This window comes from Megalopta genalis, chromosome 5, assembly GCF_051020955.1.
Source record: "Megalopta genalis isolate 19385.01 chromosome 5, iyMegGena1_principal, whole genome shotgun sequence".
Lineage (NCBI taxonomy): Eukaryota > Metazoa > Arthropoda > Insecta > Hymenoptera > Halictidae > Megalopta > Megalopta genalis.
Window position 1 is genome coordinate 8346184 of NC_135017.1, and position 24745 is coordinate 8370928.

General features: G+C 33.8%; 2 protein-coding genes and 1 long non-coding RNA gene across 5 annotated transcripts; 2 read left to right on the top strand and 1 right to left on the bottom strand.

Annotated features, from left to right (window-relative positions):
• The first annotated feature begins 17 nt into the window (after positions 1-17).
• Positions 18-7362, top strand: LOC117221021 (uncharacterized). Of its 3 annotated transcripts, XM_033471578.2 has the most exons (11): positions 18-85; positions 165-866; positions 1022-1324; positions 1419-1646; positions 1717-1979; positions 2053-2308; positions 2443-2655; positions 2731-4450; positions 4706-5307; positions 5389-5510; positions 5589-7362. In XM_033471578.2, the coding sequence occupies exons 2-11, from the start codon at positions 741-743 to the stop codon at positions 6562-6564; spliced, it is 4809 nt and encodes a 1602-aa protein (XP_033327469.2). In that variant the 5' UTR covers positions 18-85; positions 165-740; the 3' UTR covers positions 6565-7362. The 3 variants fall into 3 exon arrangements, with proteins under 3 accessions (XP_033327469.2, XP_033327470.2, XP_033327471.2); XM_033471579.2 differs by lacking the exons at positions 18-85; positions 165-866 and having other exon boundaries at positions 1187-1324; positions 1399-1646; XM_033471580.2 differs by lacking the exons at positions 18-85; positions 165-866 and having other exon boundaries at positions 1190-1324; positions 1405-1646.
• Positions 6855-23846, bottom strand: Cpr (Cytochrome P450 reductase). The gene is made up of 11 exons (XM_033471583.2): positions 23546-23846; positions 13300-13508; positions 12500-12692; positions 12138-12287; positions 10229-10353; positions 9834-10022; positions 9519-9757; positions 9112-9443; positions 8718-8979; positions 8390-8618; positions 6855-8312 (listed from the first exon to the last, which is right to left on the bottom strand). The coding sequence occupies exons 1-11, from the start codon at positions 23555-23557 to the stop codon at positions 8168-8170; spliced, it is 2085 nt and encodes a 694-aa protein (XP_033327474.2). The 5' UTR covers positions 23558-23846; the 3' UTR covers positions 6855-8167.
• On the top strand, positions 13438-18685 carry LOC117221025 (uncharacterized). Its single transcript, XR_004490402.2, has 2 exons — positions 13438-13553; positions 15529-18685. It is a non-coding gene; the product is annotated as an uncharacterized LOC117221025 (long non-coding RNA).
• Positions 23847-24745: the final 899 nt, after the last annotated feature.

The following is a 24745-nucleotide window of genomic DNA, read 5'->3' on the forward strand; positions in this document are numbered from 1 at the left end:
TAAATATCCTAGACTTTTCTTTTAGCACTAGATAGTCATTTTCGTAATGTGAATTCATCGAATCTTCTCTTTCCCATCCAAGAACGTTAGTAGATTCACATTTTATTTTATGTATAACATATATTTTATATATTATACGCATTGACTATTTATGTTAAGGACAGATCCTGTCATAGAAATTGTAATGGCATCCTGAATCGTTATGTGACCTATCTCTGACTGGTCTGTTGTGGTTCCAACAAGACATACCCGCTCGTATCAGCTGACAGTAATACAGAATGTAGTTACTAAATTCTCCTTTAATAGGAAATAGGAATTACATATGTAGAAAGTAAAGTTGTAATATATGTAAAACTGTATCTTTAGATTCTAAAGTTTAGAATATGAAATGTAATGCGGTTTTCTTTAAACAATGGCAAACATAAATTCCGGAAAGTTTCATCATTTCAATAATTATATACGTATATACATATTGCTCATCAAGAAAATAGAATTCGTAATATGTACATATGTTTGTATCTAATACATACATCAACATAAAGAAACGGCAACACTGTCTGCATGTAAGTTGCAAGGTCATCTAACTTGAGGTCACGGACATTGTAAATTCCGAAATCTGACAAAAGTTTCGTCCCTGGTATTCCAACTTCGTGTTGGTACAGTTCAAATTTGAGTTACGAAGACGTACATACTTCGTTTAAGATTTCTTTGAATGGCAACTGACTGTGCCAACAAAAAACATGTCCATTAATGTTACTGTCAACGGAAACCCCTTAAGTATAAGACACGGAAGAATGGTATTGTCCGATTTAGACCAAATTAAGAAAAATGAGCGAGACCGACGTCGCAGGTTACGCTTGGAGCAGGTATACGTATATGTAAATTAAAAGTAATAAACGATAATAATATCTATTTAAATAGAAGAAGATTTTTTGCATTAAATGATATTGTATCGTCATGGCCAATAATATAATAAGTATATTAAAAAAATTAAAAAATTAATCAAATCACTTATATATAGGTGAGGCAACAGTCTAAAGACATATCAGATAGACTTCTGGAACGTGTTAAGAATATAACTAAGGAAGAGCGAAAGAAGTTGCAGAGCAATGATAATTTAAATTCAAGGCAGTCATTTAATGAGAAAATTTTGGAAATCCAACAAAAATATCAAGAAGACATGGCAGATATTGGTCTGGCACATTTGTCTGCAATATTGGAACCCGATCATGATGAAGTTGTTCAAGAGAAAGAAAGAAAGAATAAATTAGCAGCATCAAAAAGAGGAAAAGAAGCAATGCAACAGATTCATGAACAGCAACAAGTAAGATTTTTAATGCACATAATTACTTACATTCTAAATTTTAATATAGTATATTAGATTAAAATTTATAAAAGTATAAGTAAAATCCATGTAGAAAGAATCTGAGGAACAACAACATCAAAATCGACTACGTCAAGTACGGGAATTAGAGAATCTAAGGTCAGCAATGGTAGCAAAACTTCCTCATGTGAAATTGCTGGAGTCAAATGTCATAGACAAGGAAATTGATGATGGAAATAAACAAAATAAACCTGTTAAAAAGAAGACAAGGAAGCAGTGTTTTAAAAAGTCACCAGGAAAAACAACAAAAACATACACAAAGGTATAGTAATTGAAATTGGATTATGAACTTCATAAGTTAGAGTTTATGTATTAGTACATCTTTCTTACAGATTATTGCCAGTGATTTAAAGACACAGCCACCCCATATGCAATTAAAACGTCAGATGTTAAGTAGTGATCCAAAGAATGACCTTATGATATCAGATGAACAATTTGTTACCACATCAGCTACAAATCCATCTGCACTAAAAAGTACAGCTACTACATCAAGTACTGCAAAAAGTGAGCTTGAACTTGAACACAGAAATCAAAATTCAGAGAAACTGCTACCAAATTCAGCAGCTGCATTAGCAGAAGTCGATAAAACATTAAGGTACATGCTGTGTAATTAAAATTGTAACATAACACAGTGTTAAGACAGTTAAACTAACTTTTTAATATTACAGATACAATCCACAGGATTATGTACAATCAACATCAGCCTTAACTTCTACAAGTCAGAGTGATAGCTCTGGTTCCATAAGTGATGACTGTTCATGTCTACCTACTACTACTGAACAATCAAAATGTATAAAAACACCAAAACAGAAAGTTATTTCGTCAGCAAATGATAAAGTACAATTATATGATCATAGTAAGCATCAAAGTAATGTATATAATAAACCAGTTGGTGTAGTTGAAAAAATACATGCATGGACTGAGGTTTGTAATTACAAACAAAATATAAAAATTATTAATAAGAAAATAAACAAAAATATATAAAATATATATATATTTCAGTGATAGATGACTCCTATATAATTATGTTCTTTAATATTATAAATTTATTTGTATAGCCAAGTGCAATAGACTTAGCTCAAGAAATTGAAAAGTCTGAAGCTGTTAAAGCGCATTTAATGGAAAGTCGTAAAGCTACTGCTCAAAAGCGTGGCGAAGATGCAGTGTTGAGAGAAAAAGTACGACGTGATTATCAAGTGCTTGTGCAAAATTTAAACCATCTTACAGTAGAGGAACGTAAATTGAAAGCTAATCAAGCTGAATCTTATTTGGTACTTGTTCGACTTTTAAATTATTCTTTCTCTTATCAATGTTCAACTCATTACATTATACTTATGTCTTTCCAGAAAAATGTAAATGTATTACAAGAACGAAGGAAAATGCTGAGAGATCAGCATAAGCAAAAGCTAAACCGTGCATTGCAAACTTTGTTGCATGAAGAATGTTTGGAAAAATGTCCGTCATATCCTATAGAAAAACAAATTACTCTTGTGCCTAGAGAAGAAGATAGAGGTGTTGATGTAAATGCTGTTTGGGAAGATCAATGTTGTACCAACAAACGCCAAGACAGCAGAACTGTACAAAGCAGGCATAAAGAAGCCGAGATTTCACGTGAGGAACAAATATTAGATATGTTAAAGAAGGTTGAAAAGCAAAAACAGCTCTTATTGAAAGAATTTGGAGCAGATTTACCAAGTGATATTTTTAATGCAACTATGAAGCCTTTATTCGAAAAAGATAAAGCGATTCAAGTGCAGTCGACTCTACATCAGGATGCACCGATTCATGAAACACCTATGTCGCCAGAGATTAAAGTAATAAGTGCGCCTTGCTGTAGCGAGAGTAGTAAAAAGGATAAGACAGAAGCTAAAGATAGCTCATCTGTCAAAAAAGTAGAAATTGCTGTGCAAACTACCACGGGAACGAAGGATGATGAAGTTAAAGATAAAAGTATTCAAGTAGAGATGGTACAAGAAAAAGTAAGCGATCCTAAGGCGATCAACGATGAAGTTGATAAGGTCACCAAACATCATCCACTTGAACCAAAAGTTATAGTTATTACTCCAGATGTAGATAGTAGTGTATCATCAACGTCTATACTTTTAAATACAATGAATGACACTGTTAATACAAGTACAACTCCTGTGAAACAAAAACACAAAAAGCGTTTCCCTAAAAAAGAAAAGCAAAAGTCACCTTTAGTAAGTAAAACAGCATGTTCTACAAAGAAGTTTTCAAAAACTTTATCGAGATCGCGACTGAGCAATTTGAGAAAACCTATCCGTGTTGCTTCCTCGCCTAATAAGAGAATTAAAATATATGTTAATCAGTCCGGGTTCAATATTGAAGTAAATCCGGCCGAAGCGTCAGGGGTGACTGTAGATGCAGCTACGCAAAGTTCTAAAAAATGTTCCACAACAGAACAGGATCAAATAACTACCAAATCCTATAGTGTTAGGTCGCAATCAACACAAATTAAAATGAAGGACTTCTCAGATTCATCAACGTCTTTTGCCAGTTTGCCACCGAGCAAACCCAAAAATATTCTTGAAGCGTTAAGCAATAATATGTCTATTCTTGAATTGTTAGATTCTTCAGTAAATGATAGCATGAAATTATTACGAAGAGATGTTAGTCCAGTATCAACACCGGAAACTCCATCGCCGCGTACTATGAGAATGCCTTCGAATATACCTCATGTTGGTAAACTTAGCAGAATGCTTAAATATACAACGATAGATTCACAAATAAATGATAGCAGCATACTGTCATCTACGAAAAATGATCAGTCAACGACGACAGATACGTCTCGTTATCAACAAAATAATCAATTAGCCGAACATATGAGAAGGCACTCTTTGAAGCAATCGGCTTCTTCAAAGGGAACTTGCACGTGTGAGAATCCAGAATGCAAACTAATGGATGCAAAATTTAGTCATATTCATAAATGCGCATTGAAAGACTGTCCTGAAATATTACAAAAGTATGAAGATCTTCAAACTATGTGCACAGAAAGAATTGTATCATTAACGAATCTTATTGAAAAGGTTCGAAATGAGCAGAAAGGTACGACAAAATTCATTTTGTAGTATTGAAACGAGTAAATTCTCCCTAAGTGATGTTCAGATTGTACACAGAAATGGACAATTTGAGAAGAGGAGATACGATTACTCAAGCCTTGTGGTTCGTTTTTATAGTTACCGAAATTGTTCATTTTTGTGCACAATCTGCGCGTCAATTAGGGAGAATGTACTGTATATCAATTCTTAATTTGTAAAATTTGGCTTAAATTCTTTCTGAATGATTTCACAATTATTTTAGGGGTGGAACTATCAATAATCAATCCATGCGATGAAACCAGTCTGATGCAGTTGCCTCCAGTGAAAGTAAAGAACAACGATCTACAAAGTGTTCGCAATCTTGTTGAGAATATAGAAGCAATTCATAATCAACTTGCAAAAACACTCATTGAGTCGCAAAATATTATAAAAAATAAAACGGTTCAAACACAAGACACTAATCAACTTGAAGAAGTAAATGCAGAGACTCAAACAAATGAAGGTTTACAGAAGATCACATCTCCATACGTTGCATCAAAAGTAGAAGAACAAAAAGTTAAAACTAAGCCAAGAATTATAAGCGATGAAAGAGTTAAGATACAGCTCGACAGGTACAAGGTACAGCTTCGGCCGAAAACATTAGAGGCAACAACACAAGATAATAATACCCGACTTACATCAAAGTTACGTGACGAGGAAATGATAGAAACGTTATCGCAAGAAATTCTAGAACAAAGTAAGAGCCTTAAAAATAATTTACTAGCAACAAAAGAATGTGTCGATTCAACGGTAGATCATAAACTTCAGCCTGACGCTGTTGACTCTAGAAATGATACGGCCACGCAGAACCAGTTTTCTAAAGAGGTAATTTGTATTTTTGGTTATTAAATATTGTCCAACGCATAGTTCGTGTTTCTATTACCAGTATTATTGATACTTGTTTAGGTAAAGGAAGTTGAAGACTTTGTTCCATTACTCGCGGACATTCCGAAAGTATCAAGAGATGTAACTATATTCACCAATGGGAGAAGTAAACCACCAGTAAGTCTACTTAGTGGACCATATAGGTGAGAACAGTTTCCTGTCTACACTATGCATCATAGTCCTTTCACATATAATCATTTCATGGAGACATTTAATTTCAGGACTGAAATTGAATCATCAGGTCATGAGTTGTCAACAATAATTGAATTTGATACACCAGATACTGTGAATAAAAGTCAGAACAATGTCAGATCACCAACATCTGTGAAAAAGGTTACAGCGACACGGGCGATTAAAACTGCCGTTGTAATTGATCCAGCAGAACGTGCAGCTGTTTCTGTTAACACCAATGACCAACAACAATTGAAAAAATCTTACGATCCTTCAACATCAATGTTGTCTTCAGAAGCCACAAAACATAGGATACAAGCGAGTGCAGCCCGATTTGATACATCAAAAGCATTCAAAGCTGTCTCTTCCCGAACGGAAGATAAAGAAACCTTAAATAAAAAGTTACAATGCGATACTCAGAATAAAAGATTATCGCCAAAGGAACAGTTACAGTCACACCCTTATACTAATGTTAGTGGAAATAACGAAAATAAAAATAATGACAGAATAACATCCACAAGTTCAAACAGCTTTTCTGGATTGTCTGGAATTTCTCAAATAGCAAGTACACCGTCATCCGATGTATTAAAATATGCATCATCCCCGGAAGAAATGGAAACGGCTCTTAAAAAGCTTGGCTTAGGATGGGCGATAACGACATTGAAGAAAACGCGAGAAGCGAGTGCCTTAAGTTCGTCATCTACTTCTGATGAACGAACGCCAATAAATACTGGTAAAAGAATATCGCCTGTGAAAAAGCAATTTGAAAGTAATTACGGCTTACTAGATTTCAGTGATGTGTCCTCGATATCTGTGAAAGAAGCCAGCAAGAGTACAGAGCATGCAGTGCTTCTCAAAGGCAGAACTTCCACACCGTTGCACTCAAAATTACAAAATTCAAATTCGAATAGTGCAACAACAAACATTAGTAGCACAAACGTTTCTGAAAATTTACAAGAGCCTAGTGAAGGTTTGATAATTCCTGATATAGCTCTTACCAGCTCAAAACTTAATATTAAAAACTAGGAAATCTTTAATATATTTTTGTATACTCTCTCTTTCTCTTTCTCTTTCTCTAACTTCTACTAGGAAATATTAAGAGATGCTTAATAAATTAAGATAAATTATATTTTTAACGAGTACGTAAATTCAGTGTTTATTAAATATGAATAATATCTATATATTTACAGTGGTTTTTACTTTTAATATATAATTGCAGTTCTAGGACTTGTTAAGCCTTAGGCACTTTAAACTTAAAATGATTTAAATATAATATGCAAATTGTGAAAAGAAAAGAAATATTAAACTGCTCAATGTTTAAAAATAATAATTGTTTATTAACCATATTACCTGGTTTTGCAACTTGAAAAGTACATTTGATAAAATGTTTCTTTACGCAAATTTGATACACAGTTCAATGTCGCTAGTAAAGGTGTACAGATACTATAATGACGATATTTTAATTATTAATGTTACAGATTATTTTCATATCCAGTAAAATTATACCTTATTAGCATAAGGGGAATTTGACGATATGAGTATATGGGTGACAAGGAAATACTAGAAACTGACATGATCAAAATTAAAAAAATATTATTACAGATCATATCGTCTCAACTTTTTAAGTGATGCATTGATCGAAAATAATATTTTGGAATTAGAAAGTAAAATAATTTTATCTCTGACCTGTTATAATTAATTCTAATACAAAGAGTTCTCAGATCACTCTGCTAAGCGACGACGACCTAATTATTACTGTATAATTTAATTGTTATTCTTTGTATGTATATTTTTAATGAATTGAAAATAAAATTTTTTAATGAATTCTTCTGTATTGCATTCATTAACAAGTTTTTGCTAAATGGATCGGTAAGTGTACACATTTACTGTACGCAGTCACCATAATGTGTACATAAATCAGCACAATGTTGTTACCATTCCTGATAAACAATGTAAAAATCTTACATATAACAATTTTTTGTACATCTTTAAAATATAAAGATCATGACTTTACTTAATGATGAACCCTTTTCAATATTAATGTATCTATTAATATCTCTAACAATTTTCAAAATTGTTACAGTTCAGTTACACGCTTGATAAAAACCGTTTAATAAATTCTTTGAACATTCTTTTTACAGGATAAATTACCTATACATATGTAAGCATATGTTTTATCATGCGTGCATGAATATTTCCCGCAAAATATTTATGAAATCTATTTCATCTAACCATTGTAATCATAGATTATTAGTGTATCAAAAACGGCTTCTAATAGTATACTTATTGAGCATATTTGTCAAATGTAGAAGTCTGCATTAAATTGCGTTGTAATGATTCCCATAAAAACGCTAGTATTATTAGATAAAATGAGTTAAAATAGAAGAAAACATTGATATTAATATTTATACAAAATTCATTAACTACTTACGAATAATAAATACATTTAAGGTTTGAATGATTTTTGCTAACATCTGTAATTATCTCTTAACATTTTAAATGCTTACAAGCGTATCGTACAATTGCACGAAAGTTATAAGTGTAGGCTTCTTGATGAAGGCGTATTTCAAATGTTTACATAGACAATTTGACTTATAAATATTCATGAAATTAAAATAAATAACGAAATTCAACTCCATACATCACTCGAATAACGTTTTTGTGAATCCATCTTCTTAATGTATGTAGCTGCATCAAGTTCCGCCATCTTACCTTTCTCCATCACAACTTTCAATAAGATATTATGTACGTCACGTGCCATGTTTTTGGCGTCACTAATAAAAAAACACGAAATGTACTCGCAAAGATGTTCTTTAGATAAATGAAAAAACTGTAAGAATCATATACTAACCCACAGACATAGATATGACCATATTGTTCCCCGATAACTCTCCATAACTCGTCCTTATTCTTTTCCAATAAGTGTGTAACATATACTTTGTGGTCTTGCTCTCTGCTGAATGCATTATGCATAATCAAAGAACCATTCTTCACATATTCTTCGAGTTCTTCCTTATAGAGGAAATCTTCGTCTTTCTTCCTACATCCAAAGTACAAAATAGTGTCACCGACTTCTTTGCCTGAAAAGTATAAATTATTCAGAGCTATAGGGAAAGTTTTCTTTTTAAATAATCGAAATTAATTTTATTAGTTTATGTTATTAAATATATTGTAGGTACCTTCCCGTTTAGCGAGATCGCGTTCTTGGATAAATGCTCTGAACGGTGCTATACCAGTTCCCGGACCAACCATAACAACAGGTGTGAGCACTTTAGTTGGTAGACGGAATTGAGATTTTCGCACAAAAATAGGAACAAGACACGGTGGGTCCGATGGGTGCTTTTCCCTTAACCAGCTGGTTGTTACGCCCTTATTAATTCTTCCGGTAGGAGTCTTATATTCTACCACAACTGCAGTAATATGAATAGACGTTGGATGCAACTGAAAACAAATTCATTGAGATATTATAAATATGGGTTTACAGTTATTTTCATACAAGGTTAACAATGTATGAAAAGAACTCCACTGTGCAAGATACAATTTTTCTATAATAGAGGTCAAGGATATTATTACCTTTGGCGATGAAGAAATTGAATAATAACGACATTGTAATCTCGGTAGAAGTTCACATAAGTGATCTAGAGCTGGTTTTAAACTAGGAATATCTTCTAAAATATGTACTATGTTTCTATTTTCTTGAACAACCCATTGTTGGTAAGCAGCCTTGCCCTCCGCACTGGTTGAGGTCATTAACTTCAACTTCTCTTTATCATTTGAATCAGTGCAATATTCTGCCAATTCTTTAAGAATATGGGTACGTGGATTGCTAGTAATATCCAAGTAATGTGTTAAAGCAGTTTTATAAGAGCAAGGACAAGGGAATGGATGTTTCTTCGTAGATTCCTCTATAATACAACAAGTAACAAGATGAAAACATGTCAAGCAAGTTTTAATTTGTTAAATTAAGATTTTCAATTTACCATCTGTATTTGTAAGCGTAAACACAGTATCTAAGTCGACACCGCATTTTATTCCAATTTTGTTTACTAATTCTGTGTCATTTACAGGATATACTGCCAAATGATCACCAGCTTCGTACCGCATTTTCGAGCCTTCTATATCAAATTCTATGTGCATGCAAGACCTGTCTGATTTTGGTCCATGCAATTCTCGGTTCACTTTGACTGGAGCCAAGAAAGGATTCTTTGCATCATACGGCCTTTAGAAGTAACAAAACAAATGTGAGTATTGTGAAAATTATGAATACACAGTCATAAGATATTCAAATAACATACGCTCGTTGAGTTTTGAATGAGTGAAGGCGAGCTATTTCACCAGTATAGATACGTTCAATAGGCAAATCATTGTGTTCAGTAAGTTGATATTGTCGGATGCTAACATCTTCGCCTGCTCCCTCAATTCCAAAGAATTCACAAACTGCAGGCCAAAACTTGTCCTTCCATGTGATGAAATCATCTTCTATACTATAATAGTAAATATAAGTCACTTTTATTATTCACAATAAAATTTAATAGCCACGAGTTATTATATAAAAAGTTACACTATAATAAATCAAAATTAATTAATTTGCAGAAATTCTTCAAATTAAAATATTGGAAGATATTAAAATGTAATATTGTACATTATAAAATATTTAATAATTAAAAGACTGAAGACTATATATACTTACTTTGCATCGTCATCGCCCAAGCCAAGTTCAAAAACACGAGTAGCACCAAGTTGTTCTAGTCTGTGATCAACATATAATCCTACTTCATTGTAATGTTCATACGTTTTATTTCCCAGAGCAAACACCTGCAAAGTAGAATGAACAAATAAAATATTAAAAGTAAGGAATGCAATTTAATGCAACTAACTTCTTAATATAATTAACAAGTCACTACTTCAAACACTACATGAAAGATAAAAATTTTGAAAAGAAAATAATAATAATAATTTATGTACATTCTGTAACAATGAAGAATACGCTAAATTCTTAATTTACATGAAAATAATGTAATGAATTTAAATAAAAAGGGTAAAGGGAACCATGCAAATCACTTAATTACCAAAACTTATATCTGATAAGCATTTTTTTCGCCAAGCACCGTTTATTTTTATGTTTTAAATTGAATATTTTCGATATCCTGAGCAATATTATTTTATGATATCGAAAGAGACGTAAACAAGAAAATTATAATATAAAGTTGTAATAATAATTAAATGAAAATTGATTAAAATGACTGCAATATTAATCACACGAAAAAGCACTCTACAAGTACCTCAAATGTTGGCGGCAAAAATAATGTTGCAAACGCCCGACGGGTAGCGCTATCGTACCTATAATGTTTGATTATCACTCGTAAAAGTTTATCGAATTTCTTGATGTTCATTCTTAAAATATTTTTAAAACCGATTATTATTTAGTGTAACTGTTGTCCGTATCATTAACAATATCAAAATGATTTTGTTCTTTTTTTAAATGCACATATGTAAAATTCGTAAGTTATTACGGTATAACTGTAGAAGTACGCGTGGCCAATACGAGTTGCTTATGTAATGCTCGTCATTCGCGTGACCTGAATCATTCACAATGGAAATGTTCGATGTTGGATATTGAAATGTACATGATAACGAAGGTTATGATAAATGTACATTGAAAAATTGTTGAATTATGTAAAATTGACTTAGAAAGTAAGTTTGATTTCCTAAACTATTCGAGTTTAAAAGGAAGATGGCTGCCATCTCACCGTATGTTAAAACATTCTTATTGAATATTCATTATAATTCATTTGTAAAAACAGTGTTAAATTTAGATAATCGTTTAAAATATATAATCTTAAAATATATAATGCCGGTTTTTAACCATGATACGATGAAATTATTTCTTACTATTGATTATTAATGTCGTATTGACAAGTTTACGGAATAATAGAACAAAATCAGGAAATAGTGGGCATTATATAGGATAAACCACCTAACATGTTTTATTTCAAGCAACTTTGTTCATATGTCAAAGGATGAAGCAAAGAGATCATCTCTGCGAACACTGTTCCTGGCAGATATTAGTTAACATCATCGACACAAAGAATTTAAAGTACAAGGTGTCCCAGAAATATACGAATTAAATAAGGGTACTTACTGAGGTCATTTTAAGATACCTTAACCTTAGCAAAAATTTTCTTCATGTGTTTTTTTCACCACCAGTGATCGGTAAGTACAGTCTACAAATTTTGTCGCGATAGCGACCTTTATAACAAGGAAAATGTGTCTTCGAATGGCCTTAGGTATTACCTATTTCATTTGATTCAAATATTTTTGGGACACCTTGTATACTATAATCATTGTTTATGAGAAAATGAATTATACATTCATTAGCATGCATAGCTAGTTCATGTTGACAATATTGTCTTGCATTTGATAGGAAGCATATTATAAAATATGACCCGACCAAATTGATATAGACAAGATTAGACCAATTAAAGTTACCTTTAGAATTCAATTTTTGAAATTATGCATATTACTGTAAGATGTTCATAAAAATATAGTGTTTCTAAAGGTAGGTTTTTAGCATGTGTAAAATAGAAAACAATACGTACAGCATAATTCAATCCATCTAGATTGGCATCACCATTTTTCAACCAATCTACAAATTCCATAGCGTTATCTGTAGGATCACCTTCTCCATATGTGGCTAAACAGAACACTGCCAAACTATTTGGTATTGATTTTAGATTTATCAACTCCTCCTGTTATAAAAAATTACAATTATTGTAAACTATAATATTTATACACCAATAAATCATAACACTGGAATATTGTTCCTTTTACTCATTTACACATTCAATAAAACTAATAGGGGATTATTTATAGATCTTGACAAGCTGAACAGAAAATTAAACTATGGTAGAAGTTATGACTCCATGGAAGAATAAATAGAAAATACATTTTGTGTTTTTACCATATCACATTCCTCGGGATCAGCTACCATGCCTTTCATCTTATAACGGATACCCTCTTTCGCCAACCGACCCGCGAATTCTTCAGCAGTACCAGTCTGGCTGCCATAGAATACCACAAGACTTCTGCCAGAAGTCTTCAACTTTTTAATGAACGAATTTTCTGACGGCGTTACCGTGGGATATAGCGTTGGCCTTTAAAAGAAACAATTCTCAATTAACTAAACATTAGTACCAACCATTTTTCTGACGTAGATATTTAGTCATAAAGGATTAAATTGAGGCATATGGTAAACATAATCATAGAAATTAGTTACTGAAGGGAATCTAATGTTAACAACATTTATTAATATTAATGGGAAAGGCTTTCCTAAAATACTAATTGCGAAAGTTCAGCCTACTTTTTAGGAGGGCGACATCTTAAACTATACATGACGCTTATCAGTGTTTCTATACCGGTTCTAATAGATCCTGAAGTGTTTTCCAGATCACGTTATCTGTAGCACATTGTGTACTTATATAGGTTTCTAGACATTATGCAATTCAATTAATCTGTGCACAAATAAATGTAAGGAAGTTTAATGTCCGATGTATATCCTGAAAACGTTTAATAGATTTACTGTTATTTAAAAATGTTAATAAAGGCGATCCACGAAATTGAAGTTAGCAACATCCAAAAGTTTGAAACAATCAGGACCACAAGTTTAGAATTTTTAGAACATGTAAACCACTTTCAAATGGTACAGTATGTTTTTTAGGGTTTTATAGAGATGTGTGTATTCTTATGACATGCAGAACTTACTGAATGGAGTAGGACTTTGCTGAGGCAGCATAATCTTCCTGCTTGTTCCTGCGCATCAGCCACCATACTGCAGCCAGTAGGAGTGCACTTAAAAGTACAATATCAGGGATACTAAAGAGAGGTTCATCGATAAATTCAGTCTCGCCTTCGTTCTCCAACACTGGAGAACCTGCCATTCTTATAGCTTTAGGTTGAGATGCACTGGCAGTCTGTAACAAATACAACAGGAGAGTTTGAGGACATCATTGAAAGAAGTAAAGCTTGACCCCTTGCACTTGGAGCAACTCTAACTCCAAAACCTGGGCACTTTATTTGATTTAGAATGTTCCTTCGTTTAAATTTTTAGCAATTTTTAAGTACTAGCATATTAAAAACAAACTCATAATATTTTACGAACCAGTTACCTAGTGCAGAATGATGAAATGATTTGATACATGAAGGAAAACGAGCATTTTAATTGTGCTTGCAAAAAGAGCGTGCAGTCTCGATTGTGTAGTCTTCCTTGAACATTTCATAATTCTCCTTCAACGTTTTTTTTTCTAATTGCTATAGAGTTTAACGTGTTTCAGTAGCATAAATCACGAGTGTTATGCTAACATAATTCCTATGATAAATAATGTTATAATTCAATTACAAAGAAAGACAGTAGATCTTGAAACATTTTGGAACAAATCTTCACAAGTATATTTATAAATATATAAAAGAATAAATGTTCAAGTACACCAAGCTTGCCTTCACAATTTCATATTAATACAGAAATTATCATGGAATTGTGTTATAGACTAAGGAAGTGAAAGAAAAATCAAGTCACGTAATCTTTAGACGTTGATATATCGTTCCAACAATTGCATTTCTTGTAAGAGATTGATAAGGATTTAATATGTTTGATATTGGAGATTCACGTGTAAAACAACGAGATACAATGATAAAATAATATCTATTGTCATCTGCCACTTCATAAATCGCATCGCGTCCCAAGATGCAATAAAATAAATTATGCTATTCTTGGTATGATGCCATCATCGCGTTTTAATTAATAATAATAAATTCGTAATTATTTATGAATCGCGACAAAGGAACGATTGTAAAAAGTACATTGCTCTTGCGAGATGTTGAGCGATGACGTCAGTCGAACAATTTAATCTAATAGCGCACGTGTATCAGCGGAAATCTGTATGATACAAACGAAACCGTTACTATAAGAAATTTATCAAAAATGGTGGTGATAAGAGCCGATCTCCAAGAAGAACGGATTAAGAATTGCGATTGATTGTGAAATTGACAACAAAATTGTTTTCAACTTGGAATTTATCTTCTTCAGACCGAGAGCATATTGTCTTGAACATTAATTGGTTAATTAATTTGTTAATTGGTGCAATATTTACAGCTAACCAATTTGTACAGCAGCAAATTCTGTTTTGCATATTTTGAAAATGATAATTATAAAAAAGATAAGTAAGTACAGAAGAAAAGATTACATTTTTATTCAAATATTTCATACATTCAAATATTTTATTCATATATTAGCTATTTATTCATTTCACATTTTGCAATTTAATGTTCAAGGTTGTTCAATATCATGCTGAACGTAGTATGTTTACCCTGACATACTAGATTGCCTGGCCGTATCTGTAACATTCCTGATTAGTATTGATCATTGAGAATGACTAGTGATTTTAAAACATTTCCGTTTGAGTCATCCATTGAGTACAGAGAAACATTGTCTCTAGATAAATGCTCTGACCGCGATCGGGTGGCCCCTAAACGTTTATAACATCGGTTATGATGCTAAAAGAAAGCATAAAACTTGTACAGTGTTCTCAGGAAGTCTTCGTCGATTTGCGACGAATCTCCGTGATTCAAACTGTTCCAGTTTTATAAAAACGACTCGTAGTACAATCAATCTAGACCCATTTCAACCCTTTGCACTCGAAGTTACTTTAACTGAAAATATAAAATCATTTTTCTAACTTATATAGTATTTCTACTTTATACGACAAAATGCATTTGATGCATATGAAATTGACTTTTGGCACTCGCACAACAGTTACACTCTTAACAATTTTTTAAATCTAAACTTTGTCGTAATCAAAATTATTTTAAAAGATGGTATAACACATTTTAGCGGTGCCTCAGAGTCGCCACTCGACTGCAAAGGGTTAACGCTTGAATTCTCTACTTTCACGATCCGTCGTACATTTTTATCTAACATGCTTTTACTTGATGCAGCGGGCGATAAGCTGAGGACATGAAGAAAACAGTAGAAGCGGGAGCGAAGCAGCAATGTGGCAAAGGATGAAAATAGCAACTAAACGAGGTGACTAGAAGGACGAATAACAACAGAATCAAGTGGTTCGGAGAACGAGTGGTAAGATGCAAAGTAGCAAGAAAAATTGGAAATTTAGTGTGGATATTTGCCTACAAAATGTAAATAAGAATGGTCGCGTATGGTTGTTTGACCTTCATAAGGTCGCACCAATGTAGCGAGCAGAAGCAGCAATGTAGAATGGTTAATGTACGGCAAAGCGTAAGTGAATCGAGCGTGATGTTATTGTAACTATATCGTGTTGGCAGCGTGTACATCATTTAAATAGAAGAATTACTGCCACGAGGATTCAATTGTTGCATAATCCGGTGCTAGTAAATCGTGATGTAATGTGGAACTACGTAGTCGATTGATATTCTAGCGTAGAAAAATAGCGTGCTACTAAAGCAATGCTATTAAATCATGCGCCGTTTGCAACAATGTTTGTAGCTCCGAATCGGTCTTCGTCGAGCAAACCCCAACGCTCATAGTTTATTTAGATGAGAATTAATTAAAAATAATATCAACTATAAGTATTAGACTGCGGAATTTATGCTAAAATTGACTATAGGTGAAATAGCAAAAACTGAAGACACTAGTTTTACTTTACACTTTTATTTAGCTTACGTCTCTTGTAATTGATTAAGAGAAAATTTTGATTTTGCATGAAGATCTGCAGTCTCGTAAATACAGTGCGTATGTTAAGGTTTCAATATTTTGATAATTTGACCCTTTGCAGATAAATTGCACTATAATTAACAATTGCACATTAAATAAGAAATTTCTTAAGAATGTTTACGCGAACTGTTTTCCGTCGTATCGGGAGTTCCACGCATGTGTTGGGTTATACGAGGTAGGAACACCGAAACCACTGCGATAACGAGCAATTTTGGCACTGTTTGAATGAGTCATCGAATGCAGTCATTGAACTTTTATCAGATCCACGCGCCAAACGTGATATCAATTGAACGGATAATATAACTACATATATTTGTCGGCGAGATACACCGAAAAAAGATGTTTGACACTAATTTTGTATGTTCGACTTTATAAAGATTCGTGAAAATTTAAATGAAAAACACCAACGACCAATTATTCAAATAATTTCGAACAGAATGACGCAGTAAGACAATTCACTTCGGTACTTGGCCATCTTTCGAAATTTGATTACAGCAAAACTAGATGATTCAGAGCTGAACAACATTTTGCAACATATTCGACTATGACTCAACTTTGTGCAGTAATTTCTGTTGCTTGCTATATTTCATAGTATCTATTCTATGTAGAGTTGATTAATGCAGAAGTTCTCGTTGAATTGTCAAACAGAATGTGCGATCGTAATTTTTTCAATGAACAAATTTGTCGAAGTCTATTTTAATTTTGTTAACTATTAGGTTTTGGAACTTGAACCGATTTATGTTGAGTTTGTTGTTAGCAACGTCACATCTTCTCGAGAAATATGACGGAAAATGTGTGCAAACAAAATGATTGATAAATAAGTGTTTCGATAGATTCTGACGTCATTATGATTTTTTAAAGATTGTCTTCTTCAGGCTAATTATCAATTCGATCTTAATTTCTGATTATGCACATCGGAAGCTGATGAAATAATTTGCGATTAGAGTCATAGAGAACCGACTAAATATGATGCAAACATATTCTCATGATAGTAATACGGATATCGGTAGGCTAATATGTTCTCAAACATGTTACACACGTCAAATGAATATGCATAACTAGGTAAAAGTATGAAATCATCATCGTTCATATCTGTTGTAAAAACTACTAACGCCATACTAAGATTAAACTTTCACATACGTATTTCGTGTCTGCTTACATCGAACATTGTCATTCGGCGAGCCCAATAGATTACCATATCGAGTTAATCATTGCGCAATTTGTAATTTAAATTACGAATGTTCACGTGAACTTTAATACACCGAAAAAAGATGTTTGACACTAATTTTGTATGTTCGACTTTATAAAGATTCGTGAAAATTTAAATGAAAAACACCAACGACCAATTATTCAAATAATTTCGAACAGAATGACGCAGTAAGACAATTCACTTCGGTACTTGGCCATCTTTCGAAATTTGATTACAGCAAAACTAGATGATTCAGAGCTGAACAACATTTTGCAACATATTCGACTATGACTCAACTTTGTGCAGTAATTTCTGTTGCTTGCTATATTTCATAGTATCTATTCTATGTAGAGTTGATTAATGCAGAAGTTCTCGTTGAATTGTCAAACAGAATATGCGATCGTAATTTTTTCAATGAACAAATTTGTCGAAGTCTATTTTAATTTTGTTAACTATTAGGTTTTGGAACTTGAACCGATTTATGTTGAGTTTGTTGTTAGCAACGTCACATCTTCTCGAGAAATTAATTCTCGTTCAATTAATTAACTAAACCGACTCCATTTGTTAAGTATCGTAAGATTTTCGCGATATCTGTGTTACTGAATTCTTTTCGACATTTACAGTTAATTTGTCGGTACGGGACAAGGTTTCTCTCAAACTGCTGTCATTCCTACGGTGGTCGACAATTTCAAAAAATCTTATGCTACACTTTCGATAATGCATTTCTGATGCTAAATTAGGACTAGCATTTTTTATGTCAGATGTTTCACTTTTTGTAACAATGGCGAGTTGGTGTTTATGGTAAATTCTGACGAGGTTTTGTAAAAGCACATTTTGTAAAATTTTTATTTAAAAAAAAGAAATAGGCTAGGAAAGCGTGTATCAGATTTATATGCTCCGTAAAAATTAGAATTTTTAGTTCTATAGATCTCGAAACAGTTTTTCTTTGTAAAAAGAGAATGATAAAATAATTTCGAAAGTCTGTCAAACTCGATGAAAATTATGTCAGAAAATAATCCAGAGATAGTTTCACCTAAGCGTAATAAAGTATTTGTATCTCTCTTCGTTCTCTCTTCGTTTCGGAAACATTCGGATTGCAATAATTCTGAAAAAAAGAAAAAAAAACGGAATCTGCTGCCGCACAAAGTCAGAATTGAATGTATAATCGATGAAACATTCTTTCGTATGAATAATATGCATTAATGTCGCAATTATATTGAAACGACTTTTGGACACGTGCACGTCGAATCCTTTTTGTTCCTTAAAATCAACGTTACCATTTAAAAAAAAGGCCAATTAATTCTGCGAGGCGCCATTTCGTACAGAATTTCCAAAGCAAACAGAAGAAATTTCATTTTATTTACGAAGGATTATTCGAGAACGTTTCAAGGTGTTATACTTAGAACTCTGGCGTTCGAACTAAAAATAATTCGAAGCGTTATCAGTCTTAAAAAGTACAACACTCTTGCAGGTGCATATCGAAACCGTTTCTAACATTGGTATTGTAATACCAAATTTCACGTATAGCAACTTAGCTTCAGAACTATCTATGCATTTATTAATCTATTAACGTGTCCTTAATAATTTTATTATTTCAATAATAATTCAAGTATACACAGTATGAAAACAAAATGGCCACTCGTGAACACTCGAAGTATTAACGTGAATGTTTTAAAATTGTCAACAAATCTGAGATCACTCTACAATTGTACTTATCGGTATTATTTTCTGGAGAAAATTGCTGACAAAGAACAATTTATTTTAGAATGAACATTATTTATGATAAAAATGGAATTTGCTATGAAAATTATTCTACAGAAAATAATACCAATGAATACAATTGTAGAATTATTTCAATGCAATTTTAGAACCATTCCAGTACAATTTTAGTTCAACTGTGGAACATTTATTTTGACCGGTCAACAGAAATTTAATTTAGAACAATTCCAACTATGTACACATGTTAATTCTAAATAATTCATGTTCCAAAATAAATTGCAGCGTGCCAGCGAGTTTATGTAGAATTTATGATTATGTCGGGTTTGATTGATCGAACGCGTATTGACAGCGTATCGGCAGGCGAACCGATCAACGTTTCGAATAAATTACTCACGACACCGTTCCGAATCTGTTAGAACAAAGGCCGCGGGTCTAATGATCGCGGATGACTGATCGCCGATTTCTAATTTAACGCGTCGCTTAGCCGACATCTCTTTGACGCGCGCCGTTTTGCACGGATTTCGACGTTCGTCACACATTTTAACGGCTACGGACGTCACGCATGCCGCGAGGTCGCAATTTTTCATGAGCGACCGCCATCACGCACGTGTGACGAATACATTTACCTCGCATTAACACCTCGACCGTATTCGAACGAGCTCGGATTTTTCCAGCGGTATTTATTCCTTAGACGACGAATTCGCGAGGGGCAACGACATTTGCCGCGACGCTTTCCAGAAGAACGAAAAAGAACGACGATATTCGCGCGATAATTCTGAAACGAGAACGAAACTCACGCGAGACTTTCAGATAATCAACGAAATTCGCAAGAAACTTCCCGAAAGAGAACGAAATTCGCAAGAATCTTTCCAAAAGGGAACAAATTAAATAATAATAATTGTTATATAATTTTTGTAATATATATAATTATTATATAATTATAATTATTATAATATAATTTATATTATATTATTATAATAATATTGCTATAATTATTATTATTCGTTTGTCAAGGTTAACAAAATCCTGTTCGAAACTTTGGATATTCCAATTTCGAACAGCGCATTCTCCATTTGCTAGAACATCTTGTCTGGGTCAGGATAGACCCAACATTGGACGTAGAATTATTCGTAGTGTTGTTCGAAATCAAAGATTTTATTTTAAATATTCGAAGAAAGGCTTGCGTTCGAAACAGTTTATTTACTTTACTTGACGATTGTTAATAACAAAACGTCGTATAACTGCGATCGGCAGACCGTTTCGAAGCTTTAATGTGAGAAAATTGGGGCTCCGGCTACACAGCGTTCTATTCGAATTCCTTGTCGCTCTAATTATTCGCTCTAATAAAATTGAACGATATAATAATATCATTCGATTTATTGTTTAATGCCATAGTATACTTCATGTAATATACAACAATGCGTATCCGATATTATGCAACGAAAATAAACGGCAGCAATTTGGCAAAGTCTACAGCAAACGATTGCGGATTTTATGCATTTATGGCAATGAGTTGATGCAATTAAAGAAAATAAATTGTGTAGTTTCAGTTATTACGATTCTGCAATTTTTTAAATTGCAACGGGAACATCAAATGAACTTAATATTGTGTCAACGACCTCGGGATCTTTTTTCAATTATTATCATTTTTGATAAATAAATATCATCGTTTTTTTTATCATTATTTAGTCCATTACCATTTTTCTAAGATATTTGCATTTATGCAGTTGGCATCCTCCCAAATTCTATTTTATAATTTCTGATAACTAGATTACAAATCTGAGGAATTTATAATAATAATAACGATGATGAGTTATAAATTATATTAATATAATTATATTAATTAAATTATTATAACGAGTGATTATAAATTCCTAAAATTTGTGATCTAATTATCAGAAATTGCAAAATATAGAATTTGGAAAGGGTCCAGCTACATAAATGAAAATATGTATATTCAAGAAACAAAGAGTTGAACAACAATGTATCGTTCCACCGAATAATTTTTTGATAATTTGCGATAGCGATTTTTCAACGTATTCAGACCGTTGAAGAGAGAGAGGGAGAAAACAGCTTCGACGTGGCTATTGTTGTTTAATATACTCGTGCATATGTTTACAAACGATTTCTATTTGACGCGAAGATCAGCTGTCTGCTGATAACGCTATCAGTATTTTGCGCTCGGACAAAAGACACAATTTCCAAGCGCAATTTCTTCGAAATCATTCTCCCGAAGCTAGCGAACACTGCGCATCGCGTAAATCAATTAACCGATTAGCTTGAATAGCTGTCTGAAGTAGATTTTTCTTTGTCACGACGCTATTTACGAGATTTCACTTTTGCGATGCGAAAAACAACGCCGTTGTTCCGCAGAAATCGAAACGTGACATTCCATTTATTGTTTATTATACATTCCGGACGAGACTAATCTCTTGCAAATTGCACGGAAAATTAGTATAGTGTTTCGCTCGATATGGCAAGTTACTTTTCAGAATACGCATAAGGACAAGGACACCGATAAAACATCCAAGCAAACATAAACACAGTACAGTTTATACAGTAAAATCCTTGAAAGATACGCGTTCGGAAGATTAATGGCGACTAATGAACCAATGACGTCATTAGGGAACATCGTGCGAAAAGAAATAAAGTTCAGAATTAAGAACCGGGCAAGACCACAATTGTCAAGTTTAAATGACTGATAAATATTGCAAAAATACGTACAATAACAATGTTCTCGAATTCTTCTAATCCAAATGTATTGTTCTGTGCTTCCACTATCTATCCACTTTCTGGATTATAGCAATCGCATGATTGCACTTACGAAGAGAATTTCGCGAGCAATGATCTCGATGGAAACAGTCGAAAACAACGATGATTCGGACAGTTTTTAAATGCAATTCCAAGCTGTGCTGCTTTCGTATTTACGAGGATAATTCCCGTAGACTAGAATATTAGCTACGATAAGTTCGGCAACTTCTGCAAATTATGCGAGCATAGACGAAAATTATTATCGATAATATTCACAAAAATTGTATGTATGCAGGTTTCTGAAATACGTACTTCGGTTACAAGGTGCGCTCGATAATTTTCCATAACAATATTCTCATGATACGAATAACATAAAATGAAATGATGAGGAACTGGCACGAAATTTAAATAAGTCTAAAATCTATGAATATTACATTGGAATATCAATGCTGCATTTTTCGAAATATCTACAATGCATACTTTGACTAAATAAGCTCGCTTAATAAACTTCCCTGAAAATATTCCAACGATCCCTGCAAAGCAGAAGCCCTCGCAACGTCTAAAATCGATGAATATTGCTTTGGAATAGCAATATTGCATTCATTGAAAATTCTACAATGCATACTTTGACTAATAAGCTCGCTTAATAAACTTCCACGAAAATATTCCAACGATCCCTACAAAGCAGAAGCCCTCGCAACGTCTAAAATCGATGAATATTCCTTTGGAATAGCAATATTGCATTCATTGAAAATTCTACAATGCATACTTTGACTAATAAGCTCGCTTAATAAACTTCCACGAAAATAATCCAACGATCCCTGCAAAGCAGAAGCCCTCGCAACGTCTAAAATCGATGAATATTGCTTTGGAATAGCAATATTGCATTCATTGAAAATTCTACAATGCATACTTTGACTAATAAGCTCGCTTAATAAACTTCCCTGAAAATATTCCAACGACCTCTGCGAAGCAGAAGCCCTCGCAACGTCTAAAATCGATGAATATTGCTTTGAAATAGCAATATTGCATTCATTGAAAATTCTACAATGCATACTTTGACTAATAAGCTCGCTTAATAAACTTCCACGAAAATAATCCAACGATCCCTGCAAAGCAGAAGCCCTCGCAACGTCTAAAATCGATGAATATTGCTTTGGAATAGCAATATTGCATTCATTGAAAATTCTACAATGCATACTTTGACTACGAAGCTCGCTTAATAAACTTCCACAAAAATATTGCAAAGATCCCAACGATATTAAAAGAGACAATGAAAAGGCAGAGGCCCTCGCGACGTCTAAAATCGATAAATATTACTTCGAAATAACAATGCTGCATTTATCGAACTTTTACAATGCATACTTCGACCACTAAGCTGGCTTAATAAACTCCCGCGAAACTATTCCAATACTCGTAACAACATTAAAAAAAAGACAATGAAAAAGCAGAGGTCTACGAAGTTCACTGGGCAACCTCCCGCAAGAACATCCGTATAATCCCAAGAATATTATCAGAATAAAGGATGAAAAAGCAGAAGTTCGGACGGCAACTGCGCCTGAAAGCGGTCCGGAGGCCCAATAAGGCCCGTGTCGCATTCTTACCGGCAGTTCCATGTCGCGGGCAGGAAGCGGTTTCGATCGAGCCCAGGTGAAATCGAGAAATCCCAGATGGGCAAGAGCGCACTCGTGATTCGACGAAGGATCGAGAAGCCGTGATCCGAAGGACAGCGTGTCACGGTAGCGCGGCTCGCTAAAAGCGCTCTACTGTCGGCCGGTTCGCGGCACTCTGCGACGACGAACAGCACAGACAGTACATCGTCACGATGGGAATCGAAAAAGCTGTCAAGTCATCTATCGTACGCGACCGCGTTCACGCGACATATCCATAACCGCGCGACACGCACGCACGTATGCATCGAATTACGAATTCGCGAGGCGACCGAGGAAATCGCGGACGAGCGGGATCGACGATGATTTCTGTCTGGCTTGCGGCGGTTTCGTTCGCGAACACCTGACTGTAGATCGTGGGGGAGAGCAGATCGCGGGACAGGGTAGGGCCTTAGGTGGGACCGGTATTTCAGACCAAACGGCGACCATGAATTGGGCACCGGGAAAACTGTCGTCCGAAAATTGGATGGATTGGATTATTTTTATATTTTTATATCCTTCTCTCTCTCTCTCTCTCTCTCTCTTTGTCTCTCTCGTATCATGGTACGATTCTCTCTAGATTTTCTTAACAGCGAATGATCAGTGAAATAATTTGGGCGGTTCTGTGTAGCCTCGAGTACTGACTGGATGAATTTCGGTGGACCGATTCTCCGGAAAGTAACACTATTTTAAAGTGAATTAGTCAAGTTTCAATTCGAGCCCAATAACGTTCGAAAATTGCAACGAAAGTGCAACATAAAATTGTTCGAAGATTTTACTTCCAAGTCGAATTCCTTCCTCCCCGGATCAGCGGTCGAGCTTTCTCGGCTTTTCGAAGTGTTATTGCAACTTTTTCGAAACCGAGTGAACCTTGTCTTAAAGTAGATTCTTCGAGCTTTAATTTGAGCTTGGTAACATGGAAAGAAGACAGACGAGAGTGCAACTTGAAATCGAATTAAAGGAGGCTCCTTCGAGACAGCGGTCGGGATTATTCGATTTTTGAACATTATTTTGTAATCTTTTCGAAACCGAATGAACCTTGTCTTAAAGTAGACTCTTCGAGCTTTAATTTGAGCTTGGTAACATGAAAAAAAGACAGACGAGAGTGCAACTTGAAATCGAATTAAAGGAGGCTCCTTTATAATGGAGGCTCCT